Source organism: Sapajus apella, unplaced genomic scaffold (genome assembly GCF_009761245.1).
Source record: "Sapajus apella isolate SASKATOON/1434 unplaced genomic scaffold, GSC_monkey_1.0 scaffold56, whole genome shotgun sequence".
Classification (NCBI taxonomy): domain Eukaryota; kingdom Metazoa; phylum Chordata; class Mammalia; order Primates; family Cebidae; genus Sapajus; species Sapajus apella.
This window is the reverse complement of record NW_022436996.1, coordinates 14,936,616-14,961,537: the sequence shown is the minus strand read 5'-3', so window position 1 is coordinate 14,961,537 and position 24,922 is coordinate 14,936,616. Positions and strand designations below refer to the sequence as shown.

Genomic DNA, 24,922 nt, shown 5'->3' with positions numbered 1-24,922 from the left:
ACAGAATATATATTGTCCTTACTTGCACACAGAACATATTCTAAGATTAACCATACATTCAGTCATAAAGCAAGTTTTAATAAAATAAAAAAAAAATTGAAATCATCTCAAGCACCCCCTCAGACCATACTGCAAGAAACCAATATAAAAAGATCTTGCAAAGCTACACAAATACATAGAAACTAAATAAGTTACTCATAGATAACTCCTGGGTGAACTTTGAAATTAAGGCAGAAATGTAGAAATTCTTTGAAATTAATGAAAACAGAGACACAACTGATCAAAATCTCTGGGATGCAGCTAATGCATTGTTAGGAGAAAAGTTTATACCCCTAAATACCTTCATCAAGAAGTTAGAAAGATTAAAAATTAACAATATAATCTTGTACCTAAAGGAATTAGAAGGAAAAAAAAAGAACAAACCAACCCCAAAACTAGCAGAAGAAAAGAAACAACTAAAATTAGAGAAGAACTTAATGAAATTGAGATGCAAAAATCCATACTAAAGACTCTGCCAAAAGGCTACGGGAACCAAGAAACAATTTTAGCAAGGTTTCAGGATACAAAAATCAATGTACAAAATTGGTAGTATTTCTATTCACTAATAATGCCCAGACTGAAAGTCAAATCAATAATTTACAATGGGCACACACACAAAATGAAATACCTAGGAATACAACTAACCAAAGAGGTGAAATATCTCTACATGGAGAACTACAAAACACTGCTGAAAGAAATCAGAGACCACACAAATAAACAGAAAAATATTCCATCCTCATTGATTGGAAGGATCAGTATCATTAAAATGACCATACGGCCCCAAGCAATTTATAGATTCAACATTATTCCTATCAAACTACCAGTGTCATTTTTTCACAGGATTAAGAAAAAAAAAACTATTCTAAAATTCATACGGAAGCAAAAGAGAACCAAAATAGCCAAAGCAATCCTAGGCAAAAAGAACAAAGCTACAGGCATCACACTACACAACTTCAAACTATACTATAAGGCTACAGTAACCAAAACAGCATGGTACTGGTACAAAAGCAAACACATAGACTAATGAAACAGAATGAACTGAATAGAAAACTCAGAAATAAAGCCACAACTACCTACAACCATCTAATTTTTTACAAGGCTGACAAAACCAATGGGTAAAGGACTCTGTTCAATAAATACTGCTAGTATAGCTGGATAGCCATATACAGAAGAATCAAACTAGACTCGTACTTTTTATCTTATACAAAAATTAACTCAAGATGGATTAAATATTTAAATGTAAGATTTCAAACTATAAAATCCTAGAAGAAAACCTAGGAAATATCCCTGTCCACATCAGCCTTGGCAATTAATTTTTGGCCAGGTCCCCAAAAGCAATAGCCACAAAAACAAAAAATAGACAGGTGGGATCTAATTAACTAAAAAGGTTCTATATAGCAAAAGAAACTATCAAGTAAACAGACAACCTACAGGATGGGAGAAAATATTTGCAACCTATGCATCTGACAAAGGTCTAATACATTCTGGTATAAGGAGCTTCAACAACTCAACAAGAAGAAACAACAACAACCAAAAAAAACATCAAAAATGGGCAAAGGACATCAATGTAGTTTGGCTTTTGTCCCTCCCCAAATCTCAAGTTGAATTGTAATCCCCAGTGTTAGAGGTAGGGTCTGGTGGAAGGTGACTGGATCATGGGGGGAAGTTCTGTCCTTGAGATACTGAGTGAATTCTCAGGAGATATGATTGTGTTAAAGTATGTGGCACCCCTCCCCCCACCTTTTGCTCTTGCTCCTGCTCTGGCCATGTGACATGCCTGCTGCTGCATTGCCTTCTGCCATGATTGTAAGTTTCCTAAGGCTTCTCCAGGAGCAGATGCCAGCATTATGCTTCCTATAGAGCCTACAGAACCATGAGCCAGTTAAACCTCTTTTCTTTATTAATTACCCAGTCTTGTGTATTTCTTTATAGCAATGCAACAATGGCTGAATACAGACATGAACTGACACTTCTCAAAAGAAGACAGAAGCTAACAAACATATGAAAAAATGCTTAACATCACCAATCATCAGAGAAATTCAAATCAAAACCACAATGAGACATCATATATCTCATTTTAATAATACCATTCTCATACCAGTCAGAGTGGGGTTATTAAAAAGTCAAAAAACAACAGATGCTGATGAGGCTGCAGAGAAAAGGGAAGGCTTATACACTGTTGGTGGACATGTAAATTAGTTCAGGCACTGAGGAAAGCAGTTGGGAGATTTCTCAAATAATTTAAAACAGAGCTATCATCCCACCTAGCAGTCCCATTATTGGTTATATAACCAAAGGTAACTAGATCATTATACCAAAAGACACATGCACTCATATGTGCATCACCATCCTATTCACAATAGCAAAGACATGGAATCAACCAAGGTGCCCATCAATGACAGATTGGATGAAGAAACATATACACTATGGAATACTACACAGCCCTAAAAAAGAATGAAATCAAGTTGTTTGCAGCAACATGAAGCTGAAGGCCATAGTCCTAAGTAAATTAATGCAGAAAAAGAAAACCAAATATTACATGTTCTCACTTGTGAGAACTGAACATTGAGCACACATGAACATAAACATGGGAACAATTGACACTGAGTGCTACCTAAGGGCAGAGAAAGGGAGGTTGACATGGATTGAAAAACTACATTTTGGGTACTATGTTTGCTACCTGAATGCAATATACCCATGTAACAAACCTTCATATGTACCCCCTGCATCTAAAATAAAAGTGGGAATTTTTAAAAAGACTAAATATATTAAAATGAGTACTCTCTAAATTTTATCTACAGTCATTAAAATCTCAATTGTTATCCCAACTGTTATTGTTTTTTTCAAAGAAACTGAAAAGCTAATCTAGAAGGTATATGAACACACAAAGAATTTATGAGAGGTCCCACTCTTGGTTAGAAGCCTATGTATGATGTTTCAGGCCACAGGTAATTAATTACAAAGGCTTTAGCTGGCAGGCTTACAGGGTATGGGAGGCTGTCCTGCCCACCCCAGACTTGGTGCACAGCTAATACACTGCAGTCTTTGAAAGGAGTTGCATTCAAGGACCCCCAGTTGGTCACACCCTCATGAATGTTTATATTCCCAGCTCAGGATCCTTCATTCTTAGGTCTCTTTATTCAAGGCCTATGCAGAGGTCTTCTTTAGGTACCTCTGTCAAGGCCTCCTAATAGGAGAGGAAGAGAGAAGCTTAAAGACAGTTTTCTCCACTCTCCGTATCCACTGAGTTTTTACTTTCACCTTGCAAGGCCCCCCAACGGTGAGACAACCCCATGTCTGTACTAATCCAACTAACCCTTGACCAGTGCTATTTCCATGGGGAAAAATGGAACAAGCGGGAGTCAGTCATTTCTCTACCTTTAGACTCTTGCTTACACTATTGAAGGAGATAATTAAAGATTTAACTCTTTCCTCTTGGGCTTGTTGCTTTCATTGGCTCGCTACCTGTGTGCAATATGCCCATGTAACAAACCTGCATATATACCCTTGTATCTAAAATAAAAGTTGAAATTTTAAAAAACCATATTGCAAATGTCCAGGAATTAAACAGAACCAAAAAAAATAGTTATGACTGTGACAACTGAAACAAGGAAAGAGATATAAGAGACAATGCATTTAATGTGTGAATCGACAAGGTAGGTGAGTGAAAAAGAGGCTTATGGAATTTTTGAGCCTAAAGTGGAAGAAGAGTGGGGATGCCACTTGTTGGGGGAGGGGAACTGAGGAATAAGAGCCTGTTTATTGGTGTGTGTATGTGTTGGAAAATGAATGAGTTCAGTTTGGGACAACCATGAAGACCCCGCAGACAGTTAAGATACTGTTATGAGGTTCCCTTACATTCTAAAATGTTACCTTTAGTTCTTTGAAGTCAATTCTGCACCCCACTCTTTGCTCTATACCCAGACAGTAGCACAGACCGGTGTTCAGTAATGACGGATGGACAAGGGGTGGGAGAACCGTGGCGAGTGGCCAGTGCCTGCTGCGATGCTTGTGCATGAAGACTCATCCTAAGTGAAGAACCACACAGTTCCACTAGGGGGAACTGATTTTTTTCATACCCTGCAGAAACTCAACCACCTGTTAGAGGAGGAGAACAGAGCAGGAAGGAGATATGTTGTGGGAAGGAAAGATCAACTTGAGTTTGTCTTCTTAGTGCCTTTTCTCAGGGAAGAGGCCATCACTTTAAGATGCTGACTCTCCTACTCCTTCTCCTGGGACAAGGTATGAGCCTTGTCTTGTGAGGAGTCTGGGATTAATGGTAACACTGGGTGGAGGGGTGGAAAGACTTTCTCTCTAGAGAGTCTGAAGCCACCAGACAGAGGATGAAAGGGATATGCTTGATTAAAGGACCAAAACAGAGTAATTGTTGGCACAACAAAAAGGAGGCAGTGCCCTGGGGTCCTTTGGGAGCTGAGGTGGTACTGGAGAGATAAAGGAGACCTTCCTGCCTGGGGAGACATCTAACCCCAAGCTTGTCGGCTCCCATGAATACCTCTCTGGAACTAGGTTCTGTGTTTGGTGCTGTCGTCTCTCAAAAGCCAAGCAGGGGCATCTGTCAACGTGGAACCTCCATGACAATCCAGTGTCATGTTGATAGCCAAGTCAACTTGATGTTCTGGTACCGTCAGCTCCCCAGACAGAGCATGACACTGATTGCAACTGCAAATCAGGGCTCTGGGGCCACATATGAGAAAGGATTTGCTGGAGACAAGTTTCCCATTAGCCGCCCAAGTCTAACATTCTCAACTCTGAATGTGAGCAACATGAGTCCCGAAGACAGCGGCATATACTTCTGCAGTGCTGGAGACACAGTGCTGGGCACAGATCAAAGATCTGAGCAAGAACCTTAGCTCCCTCCTACCCAGCTCCCCTCACATGAGCCTGAGGGCCCTGCCAAGGTGAAACGGAGGGAGGAAACCACAGCTCTTGGGCAGACACAGCTGTTTCTGTGCTTGCGGGTGAGCATGGGTATGAATGGGTAGACTGGGGATAAGAAGAGCATCTCTAGGACTAGCTGGAGAGTTCTGTCCACAGCAGGAAGAGTGGCTCCTGGAAAGTTGAGGGTAAAATTTCTTCGAGATGAATGCTCAGAAATACCCAACAAAAACAATCAGATACAGTTTTCTTCAAATGGCAGGGTCAGTCATAGCTTTTAACTGTTTTATCTCCACGCTCTGTTTAGCTGGTGTTTGATCACAATATATTTTGGAAGAACTTTAGTCATCTTGAAACAAAGCTGGTACATTACATTGATGACATCTGGTTGTTCTCAGTGAATAGGAATTATAAAGTCCTCTAGATGCCTTGATATGACACATGCATCCCAAGTCAATATAAAATCTTCAAAGTTCAGGAACCTTCTATAATGGTGAGTTTGGGAGTGGTCCGCAGGTTTGGGGCATGTTGAAATATCTCCTCTAATGTGAGAAGTAAGCTGCCGTGCCTTAGGTCATCTACCACAAAGGAAGAGGTGCAATGCTTAGTCCTCTTTGGACTTTGAATTGAACTTTGGATATGCTGCATTTGATTGTGCTACTCTATTCCTTTTAGCATGTAATTTGCAAAGCTGGGGCCAGTGCAAGAGAGGGTTCTGTGGCAGAACAAGCCCATGATGAAAGCTTCCTGCTACTTGGGCCATAGACTAAGCAGACCCAGTTGTTTTTAAAGAGCCTATGATAGATAGGGATGCTCTATGGCGCTCCTGGCATTCCTCAGTAAGAGAACCACAAGGCAGTGTGGAATAAGTTCACTGTGCCTTGATTTGCAACTTCAGACCATTGCATCTTGGGCTGTACTTTTGTTGCTTTCCAGATTCCAGAGAGAAAGAATGCTCTCACACACAAACTACATAGAATGCTTATTACCTACATATAGGCAACAAGGGAAAACAGATGCCAAAGATTTAGGGAAAGCCAGTCCCACTGGGCTCAGGAAAGCTGCCAGGGTGGATGAAATCTTAACTGTGCCTTCCCTACCTGCACTGCCACTGAGGGACCCAGAGAGCAGCCACCCTGGGTTTTATATCCTAGAGCAACTTGACATGTTTGCTAAAGCATTGAAGGACATCCTATTTCTAGGAGGGACTGGAACAGAGCCCAGGCTCTGTACCTCCTTATCTCAGGATGTTACGTTCCCAGCACATTCTACAGTTATTCTTGAGAACTACAAGCAATAAATGGGGGAGAACTGAGTTGGTCCAAGGCCACCAGGCAAACTGCCCAGCAGACAGGTGCAGAGTTTTGGTGTAAAGCCACACTCTTACCTGCCAACGACCATTCTTCTTTTGAAAAGTTGCTACTGGCTCTGTAATGAATGCCTCATAATGGCATTCAGAACAAGGTATTATCTGATCTGCAAAATTGTAAAGTTGGCTGTGCCCAGAGAATTCTCTCTGTTAATAAATGGAAAGTATATCATTAAGACCATACTTAAGCACAGCTGGAAGAAGGCACAATTCAACTTCAAGAGCACATCTCAGAATCTCTTGGTACTCATTCATACTTTTCTCCTCATCTTCAAACCACACCCAAGGTTTTATGGAAATTCCATATTTTCAATTGAGAAACATGGGCTCATTTTTTAGATGGGTCTTCATGTTACCCTGGAAGGATCATTATACTCTAACACAAATATGGTTCCAAAAGATAATATTGAAGGGAAATCCTCTCAGGGACAAACCTTAAATTAGTATACCTGATTGTTGTCCACATTTTATTGAAGAGATGGCCAGAGGTATAGCTATAGCTTGTGTTCACTTTCATACTATCATCTAGTCTCTTTCCCTATTCAGTCATATTTTTCTTCTTTTTGCTTCTCTGTGATGCAATCTGGGTAATTTCTTTAAAACTGCTCTTGAGTTTACTAATTCACACCTCAATTCCAATAAGCCTCTAATTTGACTTTTCAACTGACTTTGTTCATCTAAAGTATAGAATTTTTATCTCTAGAAAATCCATTTGGGTCATTTACAAATATAAGTGGCCATTCATCTTGTTCCTTGTGTATTTTAAAATTATTTTCTTTTTATAAGTATATTAAGCATCTATTGGGAATTTTTATCTGACAATGCCAGCATTTGATGCCTTTTTACATCTGGTTTTCAGTAGTCTGCTGGCTCTCATTCAGGGTGGTTTATTTCCTTGTGCATTATGTAATTTGATATAAATTTATCTTTCAGAATTCTTTAAATACTGGAGTGAAAGTGGGTTTTCTAGGAAATATTCATGCTCGCCTCTGTCAAGAAATTGGGGTGCTACAGACCTAATATAATTTTATTTTGTAATTCTCAATACACATCTTCTTGGTCATAGAATATCTGTCTCAAACCCCAATTGGCTGACTATTCAGTGACCATGAATATTCAGAGAAAATTTTTTTAAATCCTTCACCCAAAGCCAAGATCAGACTTTGTTAACTGCTTCTATGATTAGTTTTCTAGCTCGTCCTCTCACTAACAGTGTAGCTCTTTGTGTACCTAGCTTTATAAAGGAGTGATTCCTATCTAGTTCCTTGTTCATGTAAGGTCCCATGGGCCTTCTCCAGTTTCCATGTGCACTAATTCTCCAGGTCACAGGAATGTATACGTACACCCGTTTTATGTCATGGGTGCGGTGCTAGCTTACCTTCCTGCCTCATGCTCCCATTACCATATGAAGTTGAGAAATTTACCTGTAGTGAAGCCTTGGATTATGAAGCACCTTCCCATATTACAAAATAGTCTCTTTAACAGCAGTAAAGCACTGTGGCTAGGAACTTGAACTTTGTCAAGAGAGAAACCTAAGTTTAAAACTTGGTTCTTCTGCTTTAACTCCAGGTGTAACCTTAACAAGTTACACAATTTCTCTACGCCTTAATTTCTCTAGAAAATAAGAATAATAGCAAGCTTTTTAATGAAGGGGTTTTTTTTAAATAAGAAAGCGATGCAATTATCTGTATAAGAAGCACAGATATAAAATAAGCAAATAATGTAGTTCCTACCTAAATGTATTTCTCACTGTAAAAACGTATTTTACCATTATCAATTCCTTCCTCAAGAATAAGTATGGCCCTTTCTCAGAAAATTTTATTATTACAATTGCTTTTCTTTTAGCTATTTTAATTACATAAAAAATTCACATTATTATAAAATATGCATATTATCAAAATTAAAAAGTCAAAATCACTCAATTAATAAAATTAGATCATACAATACATAGTTTTAGAATTTAGTCCCTTAACCCAACAATATTTCACGAATGCCATTTCATGTCAAAAATATTTTACATTAACTTTAATAAAAATAGTTCAATATACTGATGACCATCCTTCATACAATCAAAACCCATGACAAGGTATATATCCATAGGCTAGATGACAGGGTTATGTAATTTTAAATAGCAATTGGCTGTGTGTGTTGAATTATTTCTGTTATAGACTCAGAAGGAAGTTATGAAAGCCCTCCTAACTCTACCTGCAAATGGCTGGTTCCTTTTTACTCAGGTGTTAACAAGGCCAACTCCCCAAAGAGACCCTTCCTGATCACCCTACATAACAGCACTTCAGCAGTCATCCTATATTATATTACCACTTTATCCTATTTTAGTAGTATATACTCATCATTTACTGAAAACAATGTATGTGCATCCCATTTCTATACCTCCTCACACGTGCATAAATGCACCCACATGCACACGCAAATGCCCTGAAAACAAGAACCTTTTCCATCTTCTTCATTGCTGCTTCCAAATAGCCTGGAACAACTCCTGGAATATCACTGCAAGAACTCAGTCAATATTTGTGCATCAATAAATATGAAAAAAAAGAGGAAAATTTATACAGCTGCAGTGGATTTCCCTGGAGGAAAACTCTACAAAGGCATTTGAGTTTAGATAATCTAAGCCCATAAAAAATTAACTAGATTATTCTAACAGGAAAGGAATGAGCACTTCAAACTTTGTATTTCTTATTCTTGTTTTAAATGTATGCTTTAGTTGGGAGGAAGGATAAGAAAAGATTAAGGGACACAAAATTACAGCTAGATAGGAGGAATAAGTTCCAGCATTTTACAGCACTGAAGGAGGGCTGTAGATAACAAGCTTTATATTTGAATAGAAAGGCACATATTACATGTGCCAACCCCCTCTGCTGCCTTACTCAAGACTGGGAAATGGAACAGATGATACAGGTTCTAGAGAGAGGAAAAGTGCAGAACCTGCTCAACCACAGCGGCTCTGGGGTGGAAGGTTCTCCACTGGAATTGTGTTGGTGCCTGTGTGGATGGAGCACTCAGTTCTGAGCCTTGGGAGCCTTTTGAATGTCCTCCTGGGCAAGATGATCTTGAGGAAATGACTGACCCGCTGACTGCCTTCCAAATGGATGACACAGTTTAGACTTTTTATAAGCTAAATGAGTAGAAGGAACCCAATGGACTGGATTTATCACCAAACCTAGCTTGTGGGCCTCAAACTAGAGCTAGTCTAATTTAGAAAAATAAATACACACATCATATATTAAACTCTGAGTATCATGAAACAGATCCTAGATGTTACAATAATAAGAGCCTACGTGTGTGTTTCTCCTGCACTCTGTCCTGGCTTTCTTCTGCTTCCTAAGAGAGCCTGGACTCACTTTAGCAGCTCTAATAGGCCAAACAAGGGAGAATGGTCAAGGAGTAGCTGAAATGTGAACAGAAAGACTCACCATTATATTACAGCAATCAATCTATCCTTAAAATAGTTTAGGTTTAGTCTCAAGTGCTAGAGGCTTCCCCATTTACTGATATACGGAAGCCTGAAGAATAAACAGAACTATAAACTTTCCTCTGGGCATGAAATTTGCATGTATTCCATGGATTCAAGGTGGGGAGCAGCTGGGCAGACAGGAGGAGGAGTGGGGGGCAGGAAAGAGAAGGGGCGGGAGGCAGGCGCGGAGGACTGCGCTTCTCCCTTTAGCTGATCAGTCTTGACCCACTCATTCTCTGTGCCTCCATCTTACAAGTCAGACTTTTCTGAATCACACAGAGCACTCCTTTCACACTCCAGATTCAGTGATTCCTGGGATGAGATAGTAATGAAAACAATTCTTTATTGGATAAAGAGAAATTGTGCCATGGGGGAAATTTCTAAGTAGCTTAAAAATATATATAATGGATGAGGACAGGAGCTGGAAGTTCGCAGGGAAGACAGCCTAGAATCTGACAATCCAGTTAGAGAATGATAAAGAATACCAGAACCCAAGGAGGAGATGAATAACAGTTTAGGAGAAAGATCTGGTGGGATTTGGAGAAGAAAGCATTTTTTTAAAAAAGTAAATTTGGAATCTAACACTTTTCAGACTACTAGGAGGTCTGAAAGACTCAACTATGTAGCAAAATGAAGGGGAATGAACTTTGAATAGGGAAGGTTCTAGTATGATCTCTGCTTTCCTTAGACAAGTGACCCTGGAGACGTCCCTTGACCTTTGAACTTTAGATTGCTCACCTGTAAAAAGGAGAGAACAATATCTGCTGCCTACCTCCTCAGTGAGGCTGCACCAGTGATCAACTCAAAGGAGGCGAAGCGGAATGCCCTATGGCCGAGCAAGTATGTCCTAGACTCTGACCACCATACTTACATCCCATCTTTACAACCTACTGGCTGTGTGGCCTTGAGCAAGTCACTTCAGCTCCAGAAAGCTCATTTGATCATCTGTAAAATGGACAATCTCATAGGTGATTGCGATGGTAAAATGAAAAAAAATTCTTAACTTACATGAGTTACAAGCTATATAGTAAGTTATATGGTGTATAGTAAGTTATATCATATATAGTAAGCACACAGAAATGATTCACTGTTATCATAATTGAAGAACAGTGGTTTGTATGCTCTGTACTAAATATAAGCCAGAAAGATGTCTTGGAGAAGGAGACCAACAAATCTACAGTTCCGAATGAACAGCACCCAGAATGGCATGTCCTCCAAATTGAGCTTGGGCAGCTGGATCTGAACTTATCCTACACTCTGAGTCTAAAATATACGGTAACAGTCTCTACCTGTAGCTATTTTCTTTGTCTGTAAAGTCATTCCTTTTTGAAGGAAGTTGACCTCAGACTACTGCGATAGTTAAAGGAAGAGTGTAAAATACTGGAGAAGTCTAGTCTTCAAGCTGTATATACAGAAAATTCTCATATTCTTGAGTGTTTCCCTTCAGACAGAGGGTCAAAGCCACAAGCACTGATCCAAAAATCCTCTTTTCCAGCTGGGCGCAGTGGCTCACGCCTATAATCCCAGCACTTTGGGAGGCCAAGGCAGGAGGATCACGAGGTCAGGAGTTCAAGACCAGCCTGACCAATATGGTGAAACCCCATCTCTACTAAAAATACAAAAAAATTAGCTGGGCATGGTGATGTGCACCTGTAGTCCCAGCTACAGGGAGGCTGAGGCAGGAGAATTGCTTGAATCTGGGAGGTGGAGGTTGCAGTGAGCCAAGATCATGCCACTGCATTCTAGCCTGGTGCCTGGCATCAAAGCAAGACTCTGTCTCCAAAAAAAAAAAAAAAAAAGGCAAAATAAAGAAAAAATGTACAGTTTGTCCTCTGGAGACCTCTGCCTTGATCCTCAATAAACCTCCTTTTCGATTTCACTTACAGCAATTCTCACACTTCACAACACTCTCCATAGCTTCTGTTGGCCTATGGTCAGCTCTGCCAAGATCTGTGTTCTTGGGCGAGACAGAACCCTTCTGAATCTCAGTCTCTTCCTCTATAAATAGAAATAATTTTGCTCTGCACAAATCATAATTAGCATGTTTGTGGGAAGATAAACTGTGAAACTCAGCATAAATAAAAAGCAATGTACCACTGTTGCTTATGTGAAAACTCTTATAAAGCTGTCAGGCATCATGCACCGTCTAAGTATAGCAGAGTTGGGTATGAGCCCATTAGTGATTAGAGGGGGTACTGGGTGCAGAGGGGGTCTCTGAGCAGTAGGTCTCCTGGCTCGGCGGTCATGCCAGGAGCTGAACCTGAAGTGTGTGTCCTCCCAACTCCATGGGCCCCACTTTGGCATTTTCTCAATTCCCTCTGGTTTCCATTTACTTCCTCCCTTTAGCCCCCTGGCCATGTCTAATTTCACCACCAAGTTTCTGAGCTTTTCTCACTTTGTTCACCATCTCCGGAACACCCCTGCTTCTTTTACCTTTCAAAAAATTCAATCATGAACTTTGCTCACTCCTGTCCATCACCTACCTGAGCTCAGAGTTGCTGAGGAGGGAAAGCACCCTCATAAGGAAGCTCCTCCTTTTCTTACATCATTAGACTCGAGTGCAGACAGAATACACATCTCCACACTGCTCTGCCAGGATGTGCCTCAGTCAATCACACAATTATTTGACTGGTAGGGCCAAAATCAGTATATTCTCTGGGAAGATGCGCTTCATACTGAGCCCAGCATAATCTCACTGCATCTAAAATGGAAAATTCTAGACCCACCCCTCCACGTCTTTGTTATTGAACTCAATATGTGACTCGTTTACCATGTGCTAAAATCTCTACATCCTGCTGATTCTCAAATCAGATCGTAACCCAGATTTACCATATTCCAAACTCTGACATTTGATTTGGGGCATGTCATTCGGGTTCAGGTTGTCAGCCCTGAGCAGGTGGATCAGTTTGCATCACCCTGTGTGCAGGTTGCCAGGGCAACCGTGAGGCTGCACAGAGAATCCATGACAGGATGCACATGAGAGAGACAAATGTCTTCACATTGAAGAAGGGGAGGCATGCACCATTGGTTTTCCACCCTCCAGATGCACTGAGTAAGCTCCTACCTAAACTGTGCCCCTCCTTCTTTGAAACACTTCCCATCCTTAAGCCTTTGTAGGAAGGAGAGCCATCTGGAAGTCCAGAATCCTATGGAATGCTGTGTCTCCCTTCTTATCCCTCTGTGTTGGAATTCTCATTCCCCAAAGCCTTGGATTTGCCCTTCCTGCACAGTGACAGGAGAGAAGCGTCTTTATATTCACAGGAATGCGCCTTAGATAAGACTTCGCTCCTCTCATGGGGGCTCCAGGACACTGAAAAGCCAAGCTTGCCACCAGCGCTTGCCCTTCCTTAAAGTACATTAAATAAATCCCCAATAGTTAAAAATATTCCTAAACAGCCAGGCCATTCTCCCTCCTAACTCTCATCTCCTCACCCTAACAAAGCCCAGCTGTGTGATCTGGGGCTTGGCTTCCCCTGCCTTCCCTGTCCCAGCATCCTTCCAGGAAACAGCTGGTCTCCCTCTCAGCCCTCCGAAGGCAAGTTTCCTTATCACCTGTGAATCACAAACCCACAGAGTGGCCAAACATAGCCAAGCTGATGCAAGACCCTGAGAAGGGGAAAGCTGCAGGTGTGTTTGTGCTGGGAGGAGCGGTGACCCTCACCTCACAGACACCTCCTCTCCCGATCCTCGGCAGGTATAAAGACAGCCCTCCACCACCAGTCAGTCACATTCTACCACCATGAATCCACTCCTGATCCTTGCCTTTGTGGGAGCTGCTGGTGAGTTTCATGCCCTGCCTCAGGCCCCACCCACCCCCTTTCCTGGCAGACACGTGTCCTACCATTCTTGCCACCTCTCCTATTTTGCCTATGCTCTGATATCCTATTTCCTCCATCTGGCATCTCTCCTTCTCATCCTCCCTGGACTCTCTTTAAGCCTCACCTGTTTCATCTTCTCCCTGATTTTACTCCCACGCTGCCGTTCATCCATATCCGAGATGTGATTGGAGAAGCTGGGAAGAGAGACCAGGTGGGGCTGGCCAACAAAATGAAGCAGCAGGCTTCAGGCTTGGCTCCCACAGCACCAGAATAGCACCTCTACAGCTACTCTTAACCTTGAATGCACCTGGGGAGGTTGACAATTACTCATGCCAGAGACTCAACTCTAGAAATTCTAACTTCATTTATCTGGGGTGCAGCCTGTGTCCTGGGCTTTTAAGCTTCCCAGGTGATTTTTAACATTTCCAGGCATGCAGCCAAGGTTAAGAATTGCTGTTCTATTGGCCCATAACAAGGTCTACCTTTGTTCTGCTGAAGTGAGCCTGGGGGCTGCCCTCAACTCTGACTCCACTGCAGAGATCTGAGCTGTGGGGAAGCTGGTCATGGCCAGGTCTATGCAACCAGGGGGTTTCCTAGTTTGGCCAGAATATCCTGACAATCTGGGGCTCAGATAGCCAGGGGGAGTACACAGGTGATGAATAAGAGAGAGAAGCACTCAGTAGGTGAGATAACCACATCCTAACTCCTATCCCACCGGAAGCACTGTGAGGACATTCCTTGTGTCCTCAGCCTGGTGACCCCAGGAGAGATCCAAGCCCCCGCAGGGTACCTAGCTATGTACCCTGAAGACACAGAGACTTGGGAGCCACATCCCATGATGCTCATGAGGGGGTAGCAGTTCTTCCTCCCCTGCCTAGCCTCACTGTGCTTGTTAAGGATTTCTAATTAGCTGGAAGCAACCACAGGCTGGGAGTGCCACCCTAACATGCTACTGACTTGGTTTCTCCCTTCCCATCTCCACTCCAGTTGCTTTCCCCTTTGACGATGATGACAAGATCGTTGGGGGCTACACCTGCGAGGAGAATTCTGTCCCCTACCAGGTGTCCCTGAACTCTGGCTACCACTTCTGCGGTGGCTCCCTCATCGGCGATCAGTGGGTGGTGTCAGCAGCTCACTGCTACAAGTCGTAAGTGTGGGGCCCCTGACTGCAAAACTCCCAGCCAGGCCCCCTGGGAGAGCTTGGGTTCAGCCCAGGGGAGCACTGAGGTTGGGTAAGATGGATGGGAGGTGGTGGAGAAGGAAACTTGACAGCAGCTGACTCTCCTGAGCAGAAAGTGAACACAAGACAGGAACCTCTCACACCCAGGCAAATTCATGAAACAGCGAGGGCTACGGGCATAAAAACAGGCAGGGATGATCTTGGGGTGGTAAGAGCTATAAGAAAAGCAGGCAAGTACATTTTGCTGGTTAGCCACACATTAAAGCCACCTAAGTATTTTTAAAAATACTGATGCCTGTGTCCTATCTCAGGGCAATTAACTCAATTTTCAGGAAGAGGATGCTAATATCAGTGAGTGTTTAACATTTTACCTCTGGTAACTGTAAAGTGTAGAGAGAGAGCTGAGGCACACTGCCTGCACCAAGGACTCTCAAACCTGAGTAGGCATCAAAACCACTTGCAGGCTTGTTAAAGCACAAATCACTGGGTCCCATCTCCAAGGTTCTGATCAGCAGGTGTGGGTAAGGACCAAGAATTGACATTTCTAAACAAGTTCCCAAGAGATGCTGATGCTGTGGCTACCACTGGATTAGATTACACAAAAGGGTGGTGCTCACCAGACAGAGAAGGGAGTGAGGGAGGAACAGGTGCTGTGCACACTTAGCAAAGGCATGGGGTGAAGAATGCTGGGAAAACTTCAAGGAGCTCCTGGTGCCCACAGTGCTAGTGCCTGTGGGGGTTGTGGGGAAGAGGCTAGGAAGCCGGCTTGAGAAGTAGCGTCTGGTGGGATCCCTTTGCCTCCTCCCTACTCCATCACCACCAACCTCTGAAGCAGAAAGATCTTGGGTCTCACACCTGCACTGACCCACATCCCTCTACTACGCATGTGATATGGCCACACACCCCACCCCCTGCCTCCAGAGCTTTCCATGAGCAGGGAGCTTGAGGACCCTGGGGAAGGTGGGGTGAGTGCCCTGGCAGTGGGAGAAGGTCTTCACCATGCCTGCCCTGCCCATCAGCCGCATCCAAGTGAGACTGGGAGAGCACAACATTGAAGTCCAGGAGGGGAATGAGCAGTTCATCAACTCGGCCAAGGTCATCCGCCACCCCAAATACAACAGCTGGAAACTGGACAATGATATAATGCTGATCAAGCTCTCCTCGCCTGCTGTCATCAATTCCCGAGTGTCCACCATCTCTCTGCCCAACGCCTGTGCAGCCACTGGCACCCAGTGCCTCATCTCGGGCTGGGGCAACACTGCGAGCTCTGGAGGTGAGTGGGACTCTTTGTCCTTCTACTTCCCTCCATCCTCACACTTTCTAGAACCAAGCGTGCCCCTTAACTCGAATCCTTTTGCCTCTGGGATTCAGACACATTGCTAGTGCTCATTACACACAGGCTTTGCACTGGGTACCAGAGAGATGCAAGGTCTCAAAGACTTGGCTCCTAAAATCAAAAGACAGGTCAAATAGAGAACTTGCTATGATCTCCTCTTGGGGGGGGGGTTCAACAATGATTCTGGGAACTAAAAGCCAGAGTCTCTTGCCGGGACTTACGTTTTCGGAGTCCTCCCCAGGGACAGCCCTCAGGGTTCCATCCTAGATTCCTGTCTCCTTCTCTGGCCTGACCCACATTTCTGCTTTCCTCAATCTCTTCCTGGTCTTCACAGCCGACTACCCAGACGTGCTGCAGTGCCTGGACGCTCCTGTGCTGAGCCAGGCTCAGTGTGAAGCCTCCTACCCTGGACAGATTACCGAAAACATGATCTGCGTGGGCTTCCTCGAGGGAGGCAAGGATTCCTGCCAGGTGATTTGACCCCTTCCCATGCCGAGGTTCCCACCGATACCCAGGCCCCACCCAGGAAGGAGATTTGAACTCCCAAGGTGGCAGGGCTGAGGAGGCTCCCTGCAGTGCCCCATGAAGAAGTGAGGAAGGCTCCCTTGGGGGTGCATGCTGTGTACTTAGGAAGAACAGAGAATGGGCCATCGTGAGAAGCACGAGCTGGCTGGAAAGGGGTCTTTGAAGGTTCAGAGTGAATGTGGCTATATCCTCCTCCATCTCTTTCTTCATACAACTTGTCTCTTCTCCCCAGGGTGACTCTGGTGGCCCTGTGGTCTGCAACGGAGAACTCCAAGGAGTTGTCTCCTGGGGCTATGGCTGTGCCCAGAAGAACAAGCCTGGAGTCTACACCAAAGTCTGCAACTATGTGGACTGGATTGAGGAAACCATCGCTGCCAACAGCTAAAGCCCCTGGTCCCTCTGTAGTCCCCATAGCAATAAAGTGACCCTGCTGTCACTGACTGTGTCTGTGCCTGTTCCCTCATGCTCCTTCACACTAGAAAGTATCCTCCAATCTGAGGTCAGATGGGACTGTCCCCCTTAAAGATAAACAGAGCCCTCAGCTCCCAAAATACATTCCATGATACACCAGATTAGCACATACAAAGAGATGGAATCCAAAAGTAATAAGAAACTTGGGGGAAAGGGGGGCTGATTTCTAGAGGAAAGTGTGTTTCAGAAAGGTGGTCTTTTGTGGGGGATTGATTTTAATTTGGGCTTCTCACAGCAGTGAGAGCTACTCTGCCTTCAGAACAATCACAGCACAGAAAATGTGTCAGCATCCTCAAGGCAGCCCCCAAAATCTGACCAGCTGAATCTTATTGCTTAAAATACAATAATGACAAATGTTGATGGTGATGACGAGCCTCTCCCAGGAATGTGTCGACACCAAACTCTCAGCCAAGCCCTCCCTTCCTATTCACCTGCAAAATCAGACTCAAGTAAATCCCCCTGGCCCCCAAGTCTTCCCTCAATTCCCTAGTTCCATCTCTGTAAGCAGGCTAGAGAGATGTTCCCCCTACTGCAGTGGGAGCCAGACTGCGACTTGGGAATTAAGCCCAGCTCTGCATGGTGCATTTTTGTCTTCTTTGCCTTTGGGGTTAGGACACCGCAGTGAATCCCACAGCTAATGCCAGCTCCCCACTCTAGCCAGGGAAAGAAAGTGGAGAGGGCCTGGATTTATCCATTTGATCAATTAACTGAGGAAGGATTCATTTTTGTAAAACTTGCTTGCCTTAGAGACCCTTCAAGTGAGTTATTTGGGACTCTTTTAAAAAAGGTAGAAGGAGGCCAAGTACAGTGGCTCACACCTGTATTCCAAGCACTTTGGGAGGCCAAGGCAGGCAGATCACGAGGTCAAGGGATCAAGACCATCCTGACCAACATAGTGAAACCTCATCTCTACTAAAATTACAAAAATTAGCTGGGTTTGGTGGCGCATGCCTATAATCCCAGATACTCAGGAGGCTGAGGCAGGAGAATTGCTTGAGCCCTGGAGGCAGAGGTTGTAGTGATCAGAGATCATGCCACTGCACTCCAGCCTGGCAACAGAGCAAGACTCCATCTCAAAAAAGAGGTGGAAGGAAAGACACCTGAGGGCCGTGACACTATCCAGCCACTGTGACCACACATCACCTTGCTTGCACTCGCTGGACGCAGCAGAGGGAGGCAGGACCCGTGGCATCTGTGGCGCTGCCGAAGCCTCCTCTGCCAATTCTAAGCAGGGCCCATGTTGGGGCCATGGCTCATCCAAGCTTGTCACCAAAGATCCAAGCAAGCTTCTCTCTGGAATCTCACTTTCACCTCGTGTCCCAAGTGGTTATGAACACCCCTGGGAGCTGGTACCAAGGGCCAGGTGCAGCCAAGAAAGACAGATGGGTTCACAGCACATTTTCAGTTACAGGGAACAGAGCACAGGCCTCCAAGTGTCCACAGAGCAGCATGCGAATTGCAGTGATGGGTAGAGTAAAACCTCTGCGGGGAGCACAGTATTCCCGGCAAACACAGGGAACTGCAGGCCCCAGGCTGTAGAATACACCCAAGCATCAGGCACTTGTCTGGTAAACAGTAAGCGTGTAAGATCAGTTACCTTGAGAGGGCCCTCGGGGCTCCAGATGTGTGGTTTGTGTGGGACATGGCTACTACTCATTATCTTCAGAGGAAAGCAGGGCTTGGGGCTGGCACACGATGGACAGATGCACACAGGCCACCCAGAAAGTCACTGTGTACAAACATCACTTTGTTCAACGTGGATTTTGTTTTTATGGAAGCCAAATGCAGACCGTAGCCTACCTTACAGCCTTGAATTTGTCTGCTTTTGGAGATATATATCCAAACAGATAGACAGACAAACAGATACATTTTTTCCCTTTCTTACCATAATGTCAGTGCCTCGTCTGAATATCATCATCAGTTAAGAGTCAAGGGAAGAACCAAATGCGTCACATAAACAGAGCTGGACGGGGAGTGTTAGTTTCTACTGTTTTCTGTCTCCATTCAGATCATTCCTATCAAAGCCCAGCTGGTTACCTGAGGCCAAGAGGCAGACACAGGGATCCCACAGGCCTTCCGGACAGCTGCTTCCACCTCCTACCTGGGCCACTTGGACTCTTTACACAGAAAAGTGAGTTGCCCCACTCAGAAGGGTTGCCGGCAGAAACGGTATGAAAATCACAGGTAACCGAGGGATTTCTTCCAAGAGATCCATTTAAAATAAACCACCACCACCACCAAAAACACAAAACAAGCAAAAAAATGCTTATTCAAAATCCAAGACAAAATGTCGTGTGAGAGCCAGGCCATGGGGTTGCCATTTCTCAGGCCACACAGCTTTCCCAGTCCTTTTGCTCACATGGAACTTTGAGATGGGAAGCCCTGTAAAATGTGTGCTCGGGACGGAGGCTGGTACTGGTCACCTGTCGGTCCAGACCAAAGGGCAAAGAGGCAGAAAGCTGCAGCTCTGTCCACCGCCATGGCTTAGGGCCTCCTGCTCACAGAGGCTCCGAAGAGCCCCACCTCAGCCTTCACACAAAACAACTCCTCCTGGCTCAACTACATCCAGGCTGGAATGCAGCGGCACGATCTTTGCTCACTGCAACCTCCGCCTCTTGGGGTGAAGCAATTCTCTGCCTCAGACTCCCAAGTAGCTGGGACTACAGGCACCCACCACCATGCCCAGCTAATTTTTTTTTTTTTTTGTATTTTTAATACAGACAGGGTTTCACCATGTTGGTCAAGATGGTTTTGAACTCCTTACCTCAAGTGATCCAAAATGCTGGGATTACAGGTGTGAGCCACCGCTTCTGCCCCAAGCTCCATTAAAAAAAATAATAATTTCAACTTTATAGATTCAGGGGGTACATATGCAGGTCTGTTACACGGGTATATTGTGTGATACATGAGTATATACGCATGAGGCTTGGAGTACAAATGATCTCATCACTCGGGCAGTGAGCATAGTTACAATAGGCAGTTTTTCAGCCCTTTCCACCCTCCTTCTCTCTTCCCCCAAGTAGCCACAGTGTATATTATTCCCGTCTTTATATCCATGTGGACCCAAGGCTTAGCTCCCACTTACACATGAGAACATGTGGTATTTGGTTCTCTGTTCCTATGTTAATTTGCTTATGATTGTGGTCTCCAGCTCCATGCATGTTGCTGCAAGGGGCATGATTTCATTCTTTTCATGGCTACATAGTGTTCCATGGTGTATAGGAACCACATTTCCTTTATCCAATCCACCATTGATGGCCACCTAGTTGATTCCATGTCTTTGCTACTGCAAATAGTGCTGTGACGAACACGCAACTGTGCATGTCTCTTTGGTGGAACAATTATTTCCCTTTGGGTGTATGCCCAGTAAAGGGATTGCTGGGTGGAATGGTAGTTCTGTTTTAAATTATTTGAGAAATCTTCAAACTGCTTTCTGCATTAATTTTTCCATGAACTAATTTACATCCTTGCCAACAATGTGTAAGTGTTCCCTTTTCTGTGCAGCCTCACCAGTAGCTTCTATTATTTAAATTTTTAGTAATGGCCATTCTGTAGCCAAGCTCTTTGAAGGCCACTGCGGAGAAGAGCTACAAATATCCCTTTTCCAGAAGCGAATTCTGGCCTGCCCACTGGTAGAGTTCTGGTTTCCATCTGTCTTTCATTGTTTGTTTTTCAAAGAAAAACCAAAGGTAAAGTGGTATGATCTTCCACACTTGAACCAGTCTGTAGCCACCAGAGCCTGCTGGGAAGGGGCCCGTCAAGGATGCATGGATCTTGTAACCTGGAATTTGAGAGATCAACAAGCACCATAGCAACCTACCATACAACTGCCCATCAGCTCTCTCCTTTTTCAGAATTAGCTCAATTCTGGCTCTGCAGACACTGGCAGCCACAGGTGACAAACCCTGGGCCTCTGTGGGCTTCCCTTATCACCCAGGGCCCTAACGGGCTGCCTGTCCTAGGCTGAGACACAGCAACTTTCTCTTAAACTGAAATTAAGCATAAATCCACTTCACCAATAATCATCTCAGGGCACAGTCCCTGACTCCTTCCTCAAGGCTTTTAAAACACACATCTCTCTGACCCAAACAGGTAGGTGAGGCCTGACTTTAAATGGGGGAAATGGGGATGAAGTGGTATCAGGAATGAACCCCAAATGCTTTTGTGTGGGGAGAGGCATCCACCTCCCAAACTGTACCTGGAGACGGAGAAAAATGCAGGATAGGAGAGGCGAAAAAAAAGACAAAGCGGCTGCACCACTTTCTCTGAAAGTCATGGAAAGCTACTCTCATGTTTGTTTCCTGGCCCGGCTGCTTTGCCAAGGTCTTGGGTGCAGGAAGGGCAGCCTCTGGCTGGGGAGCTGCTGCTCTGGAGATGGGAGAGTCCTGCTCATCCATGGTGCTCAGCAGCAGGCACTGGGGGGCCATGGCAGGTGCAGTGCCAGACTCTCAAGCTTGCTCCTTGCAGGGGCCTTCCTCCTCATCATCAGGAGACTGCCCAGGGCAGTCACAGAAGTCCAGGGAGCCATCCAGGGCATCCCCGATGAGCGCGTTAAATGCTTTGGGGCCACTGTCATGTTGGCCCTAGTTGCACGCACACACACATTTTGGTGCCTGGGTCACCTGTGAAGCTGTGATGTCTCCAGGCATCTTCTCTTTGCTTGGGGGGAAGGGGAGCAGGGAAGGGTGGGGATACTCTGTCACACTCAGAGCTGTACTCTTTCAGCAGCTCCACCTTATATCCTAAATTTTTCCCTGGAAGGCCCCTGGGTCCAATTCCTCCAGGCTGGCCACAGAGCCACAGGGCTCCATTCCCGGGTCTTAGGTGGCCGCTGGGTCAGCTGGTGTCAGAGGCCCCAGGGTCAGATGCTTGGGGGTCTTGTGCTGCTTCTGCTGGGCCCAGACAAGGGGCTGCTCTGGGCTCCCTGGGAACCCCAGGGGCACTGCCACCTGCAGAGCCACATGCCATAGCTGGAAGTCACTATATGGTCGGGGAAGAGTTAGAAGTCGGGAAACCACTCCCTCATAACAAGGTAGTAAATAGTTTGGCAAAAACCCTGAAAATAAAATGGCAGTGCTGAGTAATCATGTGCTTCTACAGGTGACTGGATTGATTTCTTGTTGCTCCTGCCTGGTCTGAAGGCGGTGCTCGGCTCAGCGCTGGCAGCAGACAAAGCAGCAGCTCAGGAGAATGCTGAATGATGGTGGCCCATGCCAGCTAGAGCCACCAGAGCCACAGCAGTGCCCTGTGTCACAGATATAGCGTGGTGTGGTCGTTGGTACCACACAGGCTTATCCCACGGGGTTTTACCCCTGACTGACAGGGGCTGGGCAGCACCTGGAGGACCAGGAACACCACACACGACGCCCCTCCACACACAGACCGCCCCAAGTCTCTCCTCTGCAAGCCCCTCCTGCTCCTGCACCTCCATCACAGCACGGCCACCTCCTCCTCCTTCCTCTCCTCCTCTACCCACCAGGACAGTGATCTTAAAGAGGTTTCTTGGCCTTGGCAATTGTGTGGGCTCCACATGTGCTGATGTGTGACACACTGGCATGCTTGGCAACATGTCACTGCCACTTTTGACTACACAGGATCCTCTCTGTGCCCAGAGCAAACACGTGCAGGGGAAGGCCAGCACTGATGGCCTCAACTTCCCTGGAGGCCCCTCTCCACATGGCTCCTGCTCACCCAGCCTGTGCTCCCCGCAAGCTGATGTCCTGCTTGGAGGTGATCCTGCTGGCCCTGTTGCCCGACAACGGGCTCATGTGTCTGGAGGAGAGAAGATAAATCTCCATTCCTCGTGCTCCTGAGAAGCTGGCATTTTCTTCCTCCCATGTAATAATACCAACATGTATACACTATTCCTATGCATAGACATTTCCCCATTTAGTTTCCTCTCCCCTCCAGAGTAGTTAATAATCTAGCAGTACAGATAAGAAAACAGGTTCAGAGAGGCTTATTAGTTTACCCACATCCTACGCCCAGCAGATGGTAGGTCTGGGGTTGACTCCTCATTTGCCTGGCTTCAAAGCCCACGCTCTCTGTGCCCCACCTCACATCCTGCTACGACTATGTCCGAAGCGATGAAAAGCCCATCAGCTCTGACCTTTGACGTCTCTCCAGCCCCATCAGCATCACCCATTCCCTGCCTCCCTGCACCTCCCTGCAAGACGACTGCTCTCAGAGAGCTCCTGGTCATGGCATCGCTGTAACCTCCCACAGTGATCAAACTAGAATCCAAGCTCCTTATGGAAATGGAGGGTGCTCCACCCCTGCCTCCACTCCCAGCCTCATGCCTCTTCACCACTCTCCTCCTCATCCCCTCCCCTGCTCAGAAACCCTGATGGTCACCCAACAAGCCATGTGCCTCCAGCCTCTGTCTCTGGACACTATGGCACCCTCAGACAGGAAGCCCTTCCCAACCTCCCCTTCACCCTTTTCAGAAAGTCTTCCTGATTTTTCCTTGTCCCTACCTCCCTTGGGTCTGGCGCTGCTGCCCCGCCCTCGGGTCTGAGGCAGGAGTCCTCCTCCTCTCTCTGCTTACCTCTGTCCTAGTCCTGCTCAGGTGCTCAGGTGCAATGGATGTGTCCATCTGGGCAATTGACTGTGCTCCTCGAAGAGGGATGTCTTGTCTTATGTATCCTGGCATCTCCAGTGATCAAGCAAAGCATGGGCTGTAATAAGCACGCAGTGAGTGGAGGAGTAAACATGGAGTAGGACTGGAGGGAAATGTGCTGAGATAAGAAAGACCCTTCCAGAGGAATGGCTCTCAAAGAGTGGTCCCTAAGCCAGAACACCAAAATCACCTGGGAATTTACGAGACATGTAAAAGCTAGGCCCTACCACAGACCCACTGAGTCAGCTATCCTGGGACAGGGCCCAACAAACAGCATTTTTTTTTTTTTTTTTTTTGAGATAGGATCTTTCTCTGTTGCCGGAGCTGAAGTGCAATGACATGATCACTGCTCACTGCAGCCTTGATCTTTCAAGCTCAAGGGATCCTCCCAGCCCAGCCTCCAAAGTAGCTGGGACCACAGGCACACACCACAAACCCAGCTAATGTTATTATTATTTGTAGAGATGGCGATCTCACTGTGTTGCTCAGGCAGGTCTCAAACTCCTAGGCTAAAGTGATCTGCTCACCCCTTGGCCTCCCAAAGTGCTGGGATTACAGGCACAAGCCACCACACCCAGCTGGCAACCTGCATTCAAACACATCTTCCAGGTCTTCTGATGCCTGCTGAAAACTTGAGAATGGGTATGATAAAGCCATCTCTACACCAGTATTAAAACCGCCATTGCAAAATTATAACTGAGACAGTGAAAGAGATCTGACCCAACCAACTCCACCTTGCTTTTAACCTCTAAGCTGTCCTTATTCCTTCCTGAGTGTAGGCTGAACTAACTTTGGGAAGAACTTAGTTTATAGTTTGAAACAAAGATGATAACAGTATTTCCCCAAAACAAATCCCTTTTTTGCCTAAAGACTAGACTGCCTTTATAAAACTAACAAACTTGCCAAAAGATTAGTAATTGTGGTTTAGGAGTCATGCAGCTGGAGCCTGCAAGATTCCAAACCTCCCCAAATTGTTCCTGGGGTTAATATCACTATTGTAAAACCTCAGATCAGTGCTTGAGATATATTGCAGACTCTAAGGTCCACGGATCAACTGGTTCCACCCAGGTGGATAAACTAGCTCATCTGGTCTTGCGGCCCACACTCAGAAACTGACAAGAAAACAGGAGGGGTTTCATCTCCAACACAACTGATGAGCACTCCCAACTCAATGCTTTCCCCTGCACCCACCAA

At 45.3% G+C, this 24,922-nt stretch overlaps 1 protein-coding gene and 1 gene segment (V, D, J or C); both read left to right on the top strand.

Moving 5' to 3' along the window:
* The first annotated feature begins 3,801 nt into the window (after positions 1-3,801).
* LOC116527994 lies at positions 3,802-5,448 on the top strand. The segment is given in 2 exon segments: positions 3,802-4,281; positions 4,567-5,448. Coding segments are annotated over 2 exon segments (378 nt in total).
* Positions 5,449-13,440: 7,992 nt separating this feature from the next.
* PRSS2 (serine protease 2) lies at positions 13,441-17,075 on the top strand. Its single transcript, XM_032245199.1, has 5 exons — positions 13,441-13,558; positions 14,585-14,744; positions 15,797-16,050; positions 16,448-16,584; positions 16,871-17,075. The coding sequence occupies exons 1-5, from the start codon at positions 13,519-13,521 to the stop codon at positions 17,021-17,023; spliced, it is 744 nt and encodes a 247-aa protein (XP_032101090.1). The 5' UTR covers positions 13,441-13,518; the 3' UTR covers positions 17,024-17,075.
* The last annotated feature ends 7,847 nt before the right edge of the window (positions 17,076-24,922 follow it).

Coding starts and splice junctions, on each gene's coding strand:
- PRSS2 (XM_032245199.1), top strand. CDS start 13,519: ATGAATCCACTCCTGATCCTTGCCTTTGTGGGAGCTGCTG. Junction 13,559..14,584: donor TGCCTTTGTGGGAGCTGCTG/GTGAGTTTCATG, acceptor TCTCCACTCCAG/TTGCTTTCCCCTTTGACGAT. Junction 16,051..16,447: donor CAACACTGCGAGCTCTGGAG/GTGAGTGGGACT, acceptor TGGTCTTCACAG/CCGACTACCCAGACGTGCTG.